Genomic DNA, 12,425 nt, shown 5'->3' with positions numbered 1-12,425 from the left:
TCATCCATTTTATTCCTTACACTCCTTGCATTCATCTTCTTCTTTGGCTTGGCTTCGCGGACGAAGATTTATGGAGGGGGTAAAAAGTCCACGTCAGCTGCAGGCTCGTTTGTGGCTGACCAGTCCGATGCGGGACAGGCAGACACGATTGCAGCGGTTGCAAGGGAAAATTGGTTGGTTGGGGTTGGGTGTTGGGTTTTTCCTCCTTTGCCTTTTGTCAGTGAGGTGGGCTCTGCGGTCTTCTTCAAAGGAGGCTGCTGCCCGCCAAACTGTGAGGCGCCAAGATGCACGGTTTGAGGCGTTATCAGCCCACTGGCGGTGGTCAATGTGGCAGGCACCAAGAGATTTCTTTAGGCAGTCCTTGTACCTTTTCTTTGGTGCACCTCTGTCACGGTGGCCAGTGGAGAGCTCGCCATATAATACGATCTTGGGAAGGCGATGGTCCTCCATTCTGGAGACGTGACCCATCCAGCGCAGCTGGATACATACACAATACACAATACAATACACAATACAATAAATGGTATTCATACACAATACCTTAATGCCATACCTCCTTTCTCCCTCCACCTTGGTTCTTGGTGCATTCGTTCTTATTCTCCTATCACTTTTAGCTCCCTTATTCATTATTGTTTCACCGTCTATCGGAACCACCCCTATATTCTCTCTCCTATCTACTTCCCTATCAGTCCTGTTCCCTTCCCCCTGCCAAATTAGTTTAAATCAGCTCTGACAGCTTTATTAAACCTAACTGCTAGTATATTGGCCCCCTTTGCATTCAGGTGTAAACCATCCCTCCTGTATAGGTCCCATCTTCCCCAGAAGAGATCCCAATGGTCAATGAACCTGAATCCCTGCACTCTGCACCATTCCCTCAGCCACACGTTTAACCTCTTGATTTTATTATTCTTGCCCCCACCCTCGCACAGTACAGGAAGCAGCCCCGAGATTACAATCCTGGAGGTCCTGCTTCTCAACCTCCTTCCGAGCTCACGGTAGTCTCTCTTCAGGATCTCCTCCTTCAATCTATCTACGTCATTTGTGCCCACGTGTATCAGGACCTCCTTCCCCCCCCAGGATACTCTGAACCCTATCCGAGACGTCTCGTACCCTGGCTCCTGGGAGGCAACACACCATACGGGAACACTTGTCAGGTTCGCAGAATCTTCTGTCTGTTCCCCTAACGATGGAGTCCCCAATGACCACCTTGTTCCCCTTCTTCTCCTTCCGTACCACTGTCTCCTTTGGCGCTACCTCTGGCAGGTTATCTCCCCCTACTTCATCCAATACTGTATATTCGTTGCTAAGATCTGTAGCCACTGGGGTGCTCTCCACAGAGCTAGCAACTTTTTCCTCACTTCTGACAGTAGTCCACTTTCCTGACCCCCCCCAGTCCAGGGGTAAGCACTTCCCTGAGTGTTGAATCAATACATTCCTCGCTCTCTCTGATTAGCCTCAGATCATCTAGCAGCATCTCCATTTCTTTAATTTTTTTCCTAAATGCTTGTGTCTCATTACATCCCCTGCAGGTATTCTCTTTTACTGCCTTGGCATATTGTGGTGTGACAGTGTTTTTGGGAGATAAATTGGGGCATGCTAGACATGTTGGGGCCCCAGACCCTTTGCAAAAGCTTTGGAGAGTGCCCAAGAGACTTCACGAATGGATTGTTGTTTACAAAAAGGCAACAGATGAGAGAACTTGTCGGAGCTGCATTGTGTCTGGAGTGGAACTGGCTGTTCTAGAAGGGTTATGTGGTTTTGCGAGCAGAGAGAGTCAAACAGGCTTTCTCTCAGAGAGAGAGAGAGAGAGAGAGACAGACAGACAGACAGACAGAGATTAGTTCTACAGCTTTACAGTCAGCAGCAGCCACTGGGACTGGAACAGGACGAGCTGGCAAGCTTGTGGAAACCCTATTTGGAAGATGGTTTGGGAGTGCTTAGTTCTACCTGGTCAAAGCCCTTCTGGTTCATGCAAGAGGAGAGGACTGGCTGTCTAATGTTTCTCTTGAAATAAGGGAAACAAAAAGGAACTCTGTGGTGACCTGAAAGAAAGAGATTATCATTTGGAGAACCCTGAGGGGGCAAGTTTCGTCAGCAAGACACTGAAGTGGCTGATTAAAAAGGAATCAGTTGTGGATGCCCTGGAACAACAATTCTCTCTCTGAAAACCGACAAGAACCTTCCTGAGCGGTAACCATTTACCTTTCAAGCACCAAACCCTGGTGAACTTTATAAATGTTAAATTCTGTGCACAGTATAAGAATTACCTGTAATTAGTGAACTTGGAGGAATGAGAAGTGAGATTAGACTGTGAACGAAATAACTTTTCTGAACTTACACACACATTACACACACATGCACTTAGAATTAGAAGGGGGTTACATTGTTAATAATAGATAAGCTAAAGTTCGATTCTATTTTCATGTTTAAAGATAATTAAAAGCAACTTCTGTTTAAGTAACTATTTGTCGCAGTGAATATCTATTGCTGCTGGGTTTTGGGGTCCTCTGTGCTCGTAACAATGATAATGAACTCTCATTCACTGGAATGATGGTTTCAAGATTACCACCTGTCCTTCAGTGTCAGATTAATGGTCCAGTGCTTACCTGTGAGCCTCACCAGTGAGGTTAATGTGTCCTGGGGTACTGCCTCCAGAGTCTTGCCCCCAGAAAGCATGATCAGTGGTGAATGAGGCTTTATTCACTGGGGTGCTGGTAAATAAACCTGATTTCTTCCATTTTTTCCATCGGATGTGGGTGTGAGTGGCAAAGTGGAGTTTACTTCTCATCCCGAAGCCCTCTTGAGGAGGTAACTCTGGCTTTGAACCACTGAAGATAGACACATGGTGCTGTCAAGGGGAGATCCCGAGGATTTAGATTCATTTACAAATCAATGTCATGTGTGACTCAAAAAGGAACCTGCACTTCTGCCCTCGTCCTTCATGGTGTTTGTAAAACTGAATATTGATCACTTTTTAAATGTTATTTTAGCCGATAGCATTTTGAAATAATAAAAACTCATACAAAAGTAGATTCCGAATGAGATATGTCATGCCCCAGCAATGTGAAACTTTGGCTCCTCAGTCACTGTGCACACGAAATGTCAAATCTCTCTCAGTAACTGGTTCCAGACACAAACCCTGAGTTGGATAATCACAGTGTGCTCCCCTGGTAGATTTGGTAGAATCAACATTCATGGCAATACTTTGTGGGAAAGGTGGTGCAGAAAATTAGTCAGGCTTTCTCTTCCCAACTCATAGCCTGCTTAATAAACCTATCAGACCATTATCCTTTGTTTTTCAACTCTGCTTTGAGCATTGAACATAGAACGATACAGCACAGTACAGGGCTTTTACCCCTTGATGATGTGCCGACCCATATATTCCTTCCCAATACAAGTACTAAACCCTCCCTACCCCGTAACCCTCTACATTTTTTCATACATATGTCTGTCTAAGAGTCATCTTTACATCTTTTGAACAGGTTTCAAAATAAAATAACTCGCTTCATTGGTAATTTATACAGTCCTCAATAAGAGTTTATAGAGTTAATAACAAAGAGTGGAACAGGTGCTTTGGCTTAAGTCATCTAAGCTGGCAAGTTACCATTTTGGTTAAGTCCCATCTGCCTGCATTTGGTCCATATATTTTGTTACTTGCCGAGAGGACCCCAAAACCCAGCAGCAATAGAAATTCACCAAGTCAATGGTTACTTAAACAAAAGTTGCTTTTAATTTTCTTTAAAGATAAAAACAGGATCAATCTTTAAATTAATACTATTAACCTAACTTAACCCCTTTCTAATTCTAAGCACACATGTATGTAATATGTGTGTAAGTTCAGAAAAGTTCTTTAATTCACAGTCCAATCTGACTTTTCACTCCTCTGAGTTCACCAGTATCAGGCAATTCTTATACTGTGTACAGAATTTAACATTTATGAATTTTCACCAGGCTCTGGTGCTTAAAGGTAAATGGTTACCACTCAGGAAGGTTCTTGTCAGTTTCAGAGAGGAATTTGTTGCTTGATGGACACACACAAACCGACATTCCACGATCAATAGCTCAATGTCTTGCCGATGAAACTTGCCCCATCATGGGTTTTCCAAATGATAATCTCTTCTTCCAGGTCACCACAGACTTCCTCTTGTTTCCCTTATTTCAGGTGAAACACTCCAGCCAGCCATTTCCTCTTGTATGGACCATGAGAGTTTTCAACAGGCTGAACTCAGAACACAATCCGTTTTCAAAATGGGGGTTTTCTACCAGCTTCCAAAAGCCACTGCAGAACTCAGCTCTCTCTCTTAGAGAAAGCCTATTTATGTTTTCTCTCTCTCTCCCCCCCCCCTCCCTCTGTTTGCAAAACCACATGACCCCTCTTATAACAACCAGCTCAGCCAGAATGCCGGCACCGGAATCCATTTCTGCCTGGCCATAAGTTGCTTTAAAAACCATAGTCCATTTACTCCACAGCATCAGTCTAATTAACACCTATTTGTGAAGTCTCCATAGGCATTCTTCAATGACTCTGTAAAGTCACTGTAGACATGACATCGCTCTATCAGCAAAGCTCTTGCATTGAAAATGACATGTGAAGTGTAACTCTTTTTGTGGTAATCTACACTAAACCTCCCACAATCTATCTTATTTAAAAACATATATATAATATATCACACCTTCTAAACCCTTCCTGTTCATAAACGAGTCCAAATCTAGAGGCAGTGCTAACTGAGTGAGAAGTCACAGTATACTTACAATCTAAATGGTAGAAATAGGGTGGCCCAGTTGGTGTAGTGGTTAGCACAACACCTTTACAGCACCAACGATTGAGACCGGGATTCGAATCCCGCGCTGTGTGTAAGGAGTTGGTACGTTCTCCCCATGTCTGCGTGGAGTTTCCCCTGCGGGGGGCTCTGGTTTCCTCCCACTGTTCAAAATGTACTGGGGAGTGGAGGTTAATTGGGTGTAAATTTGGTGGCACGGACTCATGAGCAGAAATGGCCTGTTACCATGCTGCATGTCTTCACTTAAATGGTGCAATTTTTTTTAACTGGAAAAAAATTTGACAAACTCTTTTGTGGCTTCAACTATGCATCAAGACTCATGAAGAAGGGTTCCGGAACACAATGGTGACCATTCACACTGATGCTGCTTGACCTGCTGGGTTTCCTGCAGCAGATCGTTGCTCCAGATTGCAGTACCTGCTTGTCCTGACTGATACTTTACAATGAAGCCAACACAGATTCATAGATCTTTCCTTTTTTACTGCAGAATGTGAAGATGGAAATGCTGGTCAAGATTGTGATGCCAGGTTGCTGCAGTCTGCTTTGCCTAACCAGCCTTACCTCACTCTACCTTTCTACTGTAATGATGAAGTCGAGGGTGGTGTTCGTGACAATGTTGAGGACCCCACTCCAGTGAACTCTGCCACCAGCACACCTCAGCATACCCCCACGAACAGCGTTAAGCGCAGCTCGCAAAGGAAGAAGTGTGACGTGGTCCTCCTGGGCTGTGGAGCTGCCTTGGCCGCAGTGGCATTGGGCTTTGATTTGCTGGAGCTGGGAAAGTGCCAGATTTTACAAGAAGTCACCGAATCCAAGGAAGAGAAGAAAAAGAAGGAGGGACTTTTCCAGCGCAGCAGCAGATTGCGTAGGAGCATCAGCCCTCCATCTCAGCAGATCTTCAAGAACGAAGAGTTCATCATTCCCTCCTTCGATCCATCTTCCTCCTTGACACTGCTCTCATTGTCTTCCATTTCTGAATGCAATTCCACTAGGTCTTTGCTGCATTCGGACAGCGATGAGATGGTGGTGTATGAAATGCCCATGACACCAGGCTCAATGGACGAGAGCTCTGTGTTTATAACTAATCATCCGTTGGTAGACATAACCATCGAACGCTTCAAACGGGATCCAAAACAGTCATTGACCCCAACTCATGTGACAACAGGGAGCACCACCGCCCACCAGGGTCATAGAAGGACTCCTTCTGATGGGGCCATTAAACAGATTCCTCAATCTCTGAATGCCACACCAACCAATGGTACCTTTGGCTCCATTGCCACAGGTAGGTTCCTGTCACATTAATGTCACAAAAGTGATTGAACTGACTGCATGACTGAAATGGATCACTCGCCTACTCTTGTTTCTATTACCTGATTTCACACCTCCACTGGATTTTCAATGCCCCAACCTTTTATGCTGATCCATAGCTATCCTGCATTTGTGACTCTTGTATTCCTTGTGGTTTCCTTCATCATGAGCGGCACAATTGACGTAGCAGTTAGTGCAGTGCCTTTAGAGTGCCAGCGATGGGGACCAGGGTTCAAATCCCACGCTGTCTGTAAGGAGTCTGAATGTTCTCTCCATGTCTGCATGGGTTTTCCCCAGGGGCTTTGGTTTCCTCCCGCCATTCAAAACGTACCGGGGATGTAGGTAAGTGGGGTGTAAATTGGGCAGCACGGACTGATGGCCCGAAATGGCCTGTGTTACCATGCTGTATGTCTATATTTGTTCACTCTGCTTCAAAGGAGGCCAACCCTTCACAATGAGGGACAGAGAGATGATGCCCTTGAATCCACATCTGTGGCCCTGTGACTAAAAAATTGATCATAAATTCAATGGGCTGAATGGCCTCTTTCTATGTTTAAGAAAATATGATAGGATACTCCATTTCACAATAGTGTCTGATTACATTTTTAGGGTGTCTTCTGAGCACAAGAATCTCCCTCCTCCTGACCAGCAAGGTTAAGTTATTGGGACAGCAGATAGGGTTCTGGATCATTGATCCAGAGACGTGAAGGTGAAACTCACTAGGGACTTGGGGGATTTAATCGCTTATGTGTAATAAAAAAAAATCTGGAATTTAAATGAAAAATCTGGTTTCGGTAGAGGCTACCATGAAACTACATTTGGGTCACTTATGACTTTCAGCAAAAGGAAATTGCTATCCTGGTCTGGATGTGAAGCCAGATGCAGCAGTGTGAATCATACACAATTACTTCTTCAGTCCAGGAGCAGTGATGGGCATTGTCATCCGCATGCACATCCTGCGATTGGATAGGACATCTGTCTGAACCTTGATACAGTTAGTAGTGCAGTAGTAGTCTTTGCAATTCCAGTCTTCTGGGCTTAATCCTAATTTTGGGTGCTGTTTATGTGGAGTTTGCATGTTCTTCCTTTGGGTTTTCTCTGGGTGCTCCAGTTCCACACACCCCTCCCCCCACCACATCCCAAAGGCATACTTAATTGGCTGCTCTAACTTGCTCCCACTGTAAATGAGTGATCGGAGCCTGAGAACTTCATCAAGGTGTGAGCAAAAAGCAGGCGGGTGTCTGAATTCAAAGGGGAGGGGGAGGAGAGTGGAAGGGGCAGGTGGAGGAGCACAGGTCAACAGGCAAGAGGGCGGAGGTCAACACGGGATGGCTGAAGAGAGAAAAAGCTGGGAAGCGATTGGGGGAGGGGATAACTCTGTGAATGGAGAGGGGAGGTGGTGGGGAGCTGGAGGAAAGGAGACAGATAGAAAAAGAGAGAGAGAGAGAGAGAGAGTCCGTTGATATTGATGCTGTCTGGCTGGTGGTTACCCAGACAAAATATTAGGTGTTGCTCCTGCACTTTGCAGGTTGCTTCAGATGGGCAGTGCATGAGACCATGGACAGACATGTCGGTGTGGAAATGGGTGCAGAATTGAAATGGTTGGCCACTGGGAGGTCCAACTAAACAATCTCCCAGTCTGCGTCCATTCTCCCCAATCCAGAGGGTGCCACAATGGGAGTACTGGATGGAATAGGTGACCCCTGCAGATTCACAAGTGAAGTGTTGCTTCACTAGGAAAGCCTAATTTAGGGTCCTGAATGGTGGTGAGTTAGAAGGTGTGGGCGCGTGTGATCACAGGGGTAGTTGTCGAAGGTCCGATTGGTGGGAAGGGATGAAGGGAGCCATCAAGGGAGTGGTCCCTGCGGAAGGTGGAAAGGGGAAGACGAATTTGGTGATGGGATCACATGGTGGGTGGATGATACGTTGGATGCGGAGGTTGGTGGAGTGGTAGATGAGGACAAGGGAATCCTGTCCTTGTTGCATCTGGGTTGGAGGGAGCCAGGATAGTTTTGTGGAACAGAGGAGATGTGGGAAGGGAAGTGAGGTTTTTTAATGAAAAAGGACCTCAGATGATCTAGAACGGACGACTTCATCCAGGAGGTAGATGCAGAAGAGATGTTGAAATTGAGAGAAATTAATAGAAAGTGACAGGGTGTGAAGAAATATCAGTGGGATTTGGTAGGGTTCATAGAAGATGCCTGTTGAGAGTTTGTCTCCTGAGATGGAGATAGAGAGATTGAGAATGGGAAGAGTGATGCCAGAGATTAAATTTTAAATGTAAATTAAACACACAGCACGGTAACAGGCCATTTTGACCCACAAGACCGTGCTGCCCAATTTACACCCCATTAACCTACACCCCTCAGTACATTTTGAAGGAAACAGGAGCGCCTGGAGAAAACCCACGCAGGCACGGGGAGAACGCACAAACTCCTTACAGACAGCGTGGGACTCGAGCCCCGGTCTGGTCGCTGGCACTGTAAAGGTGTTGCACTAACGGCGAGACCAACCATGCTGCCCAAGTGCATTTGAGGTCAGGGTGAAAGTTGGCAGCAAAGTGGATAAAGTTGAGGAGCTCATCTTGGGTGCACGAGGCAGCACCAATGTAATCGTCAGTGTTGCAGAGGAAGAGTTGAGGGGCATTTCCTCTGTCAGCTTGCACCATGGATTAATCTACATATCCAACAAAAATGCAGATATAGCCGGGACCCATATGACCATTACCCCTTTGACCTGGATAAAGTGGGATGAGTCAAAGAAGTTATTGAGGGTGAGAACAAGTTTTACCTGGCAGGGGAGGGTGGTGGTAGAGGGGGACTGGTTCCATCTGTCATTGAGAAAGAGACAAATGGCTTTGAGATCTTTGGTATGGGGAATGGAGGTGTATTAAGATTGGGCATTCATACTGAAAATTAGGTGTTCGAGTCCAGGGAACTGGAAGTTGTTGAAGTGATAGAGGGGATATGAGACAGCACAGATGAGGGTGGGGAGGGATTGGACCAGGGGACAAAGTGGAGTCGAGGTAAAATTATGCCAGTTCGATGGGGCAGGAGCACATGGAGACAATAGGTCTACCGGGACAATTGGGTTTGTGGGTCTTGGATATGAGGCAAAACTGGGCAGTGCGGGATTGGGAAACAATGAGGTTTGAGGCTGTTAGAGAGAGTTGATCAGAAGTGATGAGGGTGTGATGGTGGCCTGAGGTTGAGAAACCCTATTCAAGGGGGAAGAGAAGATGTCTGAGAGCTTTCCATTGGCCTCAGCAAGGTAGAAGTCTGTGCACCAGTCCACGACAACACCACCCTTGTCTGTGGGTTTGTGAGTAAGGTGAGGATGGGTGAGGAGAGAGCAGAGGGCAGATTGTTCCAAGGGAATTCGATTAGAATTGGAGAGGGTGAAATTGAGATGGTTGATGTCACAGCAGCAGTTGGAAATGTAAAGATCCAGAGTAGGGAGTAGGTCAGCATGAGACGTACATAGAATGAGGTGTCCAAGAGGAGAAAGAAGGCTTTAGGTTGGAGAAGGGGTCTTCAGTAGGGAGTGGAGAATCCTTGTGGGCAAAATAGGCAGCGAACACAGAGACTGAGGAAGAAGAGTTCGCCATTATGGTGTGCGCGGAACTCATTGAGGTGTGAGTGAAGGGCGATGAAGGAAAGGCCTCCATTGAGGACAGAACGTACCAACTCTAAGAAGGGAAGGTCGGAGGGGGAAATTATAGGGTCTGCTCTGAGAGTTAACATAGGCTCAGGGCTGAAGGACCAACTTCAGGAAACACAAAAAGAACTTCAATGTCAACTACCAGATTACAATTACAACTCATCAGTTGGAAGTTCACTTCCTCCTTCAATTTTTAAGCCAAAGCTTTCATTCCATTATAATGTTTAGCACATTTTTCCATTAAATCTCAAACTTAAACACAAGAAAGTATGGATCAAGAAATAAAGCATTAAATCACTCTTGAAGCTGTGTTAAAGCAACCACTTCAGAATCAGGATTTATTGTCATGAACAAATCCTGAAATTCGGTGTTTTGTGGCAGCATCAAAATGTAAACATTAATATTATAACCATCTTACAACATTACTATAAAAAAATAAATAAAATAAAAACAATAAAAGCACACGAAAAGTGAGGCAGTGTCTTTGGTTCATTGATCATTCAGGAATCTGATGGCAGCGGGGAAGAAGCTGTCCTTGTGTCACTGAGTGCTCGTCTTTAGGCTCCTGTACCTTTTCCTTGATGGTAGCAGAGTGAAAAGGGCATGGCTGGGTGGTGGGGGTCTTTGGGGATAGAGGCTGCCTTTTTAAGACTCGCCTCATGTACATGTCCTCGATGGAGTGAAGTCTGGTGCCCGTGATGTCGCAGGTTGAGTTAACAACCCTCTGGAGTTTATTCTTGTCCTGAGACATTACAGGCTCCACGTACACAGTCCATGAACAAAATCCTCACCCTTCACTCACACCTCAATGCCGAACAAAATCTGTTCTTTTAACTTTCTATTTCCAGGTAATTTTATTTTAGTAGTTTGTGGCTTTATAATGGGGAGTTGAAATCTCAATGCAAATGCTCAGTTGGAAACGTTGGATTGATTAACGTGGCTTTTTTTTTAAAGGACTAGGTAAAACCCCAAGCCCCAACAGGGATCCAACAGAAGTTCCTCGACTGCCTGATCCAAACCTCGTCTTTCCTCCCACACCAAGGCGAAGGAGCATGAAGCAAAATTTCACCCTGGAAAGGCCCAAGACACTAGAATTTGTACCAAGGCCTCGCCCATCTGCAAACCGCCAACGGTTAGATCCCTGGTGGATTGTGTCACCCACTAAAATGCATAGCCACTCCCCAGTTAACAGTTCCAGTACTGAAACACCATCTAATCTGGACTCCTGCCTCAGCAGTAGTGGCACTGTGGAGGAAAGACACTGTGGAGGGCTCCCTCCCTTTCTGCCTTACAGACAAAGGCTTGAGAGCTGTCAGCGGACATTGTTGGATGCAGATGTGGAAGGCCAGAGTCAGGATGGGACGCTTCCTCTCTGCAGAGCAGAACTGAACCCACATAAGGTGGCGACCTACGACCAGGAGCACAATTTCTGGTCGTAGCAGCATGCAGACGTTTGCAGGCACCTCTAAAAGAAATTTGCACTGGGAATGCACTTTTGTACAAGGCCTGATTAGAACTGAATGCCATGAAATATTCTCCAAGGAACTTCAGACTTTCATTCAACATCCATAAACTCAGAATCTGTTTGATTCAATTCTGTGCAGGTCCATTCATCTCGCTCCAGAATCTTGTCTTTTCCTGTATGGAATTGAAATATCTCTATGTATTCATATTCATGTGGACTCTGACATTATTTCAAATCACGTCTCGGCAACTTGAGGCTGAGTTCTAGATCCTTTCATTACCACATTAAAAAAAAATTATATTCTCCTGTTAACCTGTTTAAATAAGTTTCAAGATACTCACATTTTCAGATCGTAAAGCATGAGCAATTGAGATTTATGCATATCCCAATAGCCTATGAATAACCCCAGATGAATCTTTGGCTGAGGTCTTACAATCTTGGTACCATTTGGTTTCAATTTCGTCAGATGGCAAAAGCTGCAAAATAGGGAATGGTTGAGGCTGAAAATGAAGATGTGGAAGAAAACTATTATTCCACAATTTAAAATCAATCCTGATTTACAAACCCCGCATTCAAGTGTCACAACAGTTGAGGGACATTGTGAATGGACACTGCTGTTAATGCACGAATGTGCCAAGCTTCCTATTACTTTTAGAGAAGTTGCAAAGATTCACCGACAATGGGAGAGCACCAAGTCTTTGTCCCTCGTAGTTTTGGCCAGCTTGTCTTGATGCGTGTTCCAAACCACCTTGTTTGTTTGATGGAAAAACACACAAATGCTGGGGAAACTCAGCAGGTCAAAAAGTGCCTTTATGTAGCAAAGATGAAGATATATCACCAACGTTTCGGGCTTGAGGCTTTCATCAAGGTGTGGGTGATGTATCTTTACCTTTGCTACATAAAGGCACTTTTTCACCTGCTGAGTTTCCCCAGCATTTGTGTGTTTTTTCACTTAACCATGGTTTCAGCAGAATCCTGTGTTTTACCTCTTGTCCTTTTGATGGCTTCCCTGTATTAACTGCGATCACTTTTCACAAGTTGTTGTGTGACTATGGCTGGGGAAAATGGAATGAAGATATCTCCCAGTAGATGAATATTTGGGTTGCCTCACCTGGAGTAGTTTAGATTTTTTTTCAACTCCCCCCCCCCCCCCCCCCCCAGCAACGACAGCACTACTGGTGCGGACTTGCGGAGAGAGAAGACAACACTCC

The 12,425-nt window shown here is 45.3% G+C and overlaps 1 protein-coding gene across 1 annotated transcript in view; it reads left to right on the top strand.

Moving 5' to 3' along the window:
* The window catches only part of map3k9 (mitogen-activated protein kinase kinase kinase 9), a 139,391-nt gene extending 128,203 nt beyond the window's left edge, over positions 1 to 11,188 (top strand). Inside the window, 2 exon segments of the mRNA XM_069915538.1 lie at positions 5,269 to 6,063; positions 10,704 to 11,188. Coding sequence (XP_069771639.1) covers positions 5,269 to 6,063; positions 10,704 to 11,188 — 1,280 coding nt within the window.
* The last annotated feature ends 1,237 nt before the right edge of the window (positions 11,189 to 12,425 follow it).

This window comes from Narcine bancroftii, chromosome 2 (assembly GCF_036971445.1).
Source record: "Narcine bancroftii isolate sNarBan1 chromosome 2, sNarBan1.hap1, whole genome shotgun sequence".
NCBI lineage: Eukaryota > Metazoa > Chordata > Chondrichthyes > Torpediniformes > Narcinidae > Narcine > Narcine bancroftii.
The sequence above is the reverse complement of the archived record's forward strand: the minus strand, read 5'-3'. Positions and strand labels throughout refer to the sequence as shown.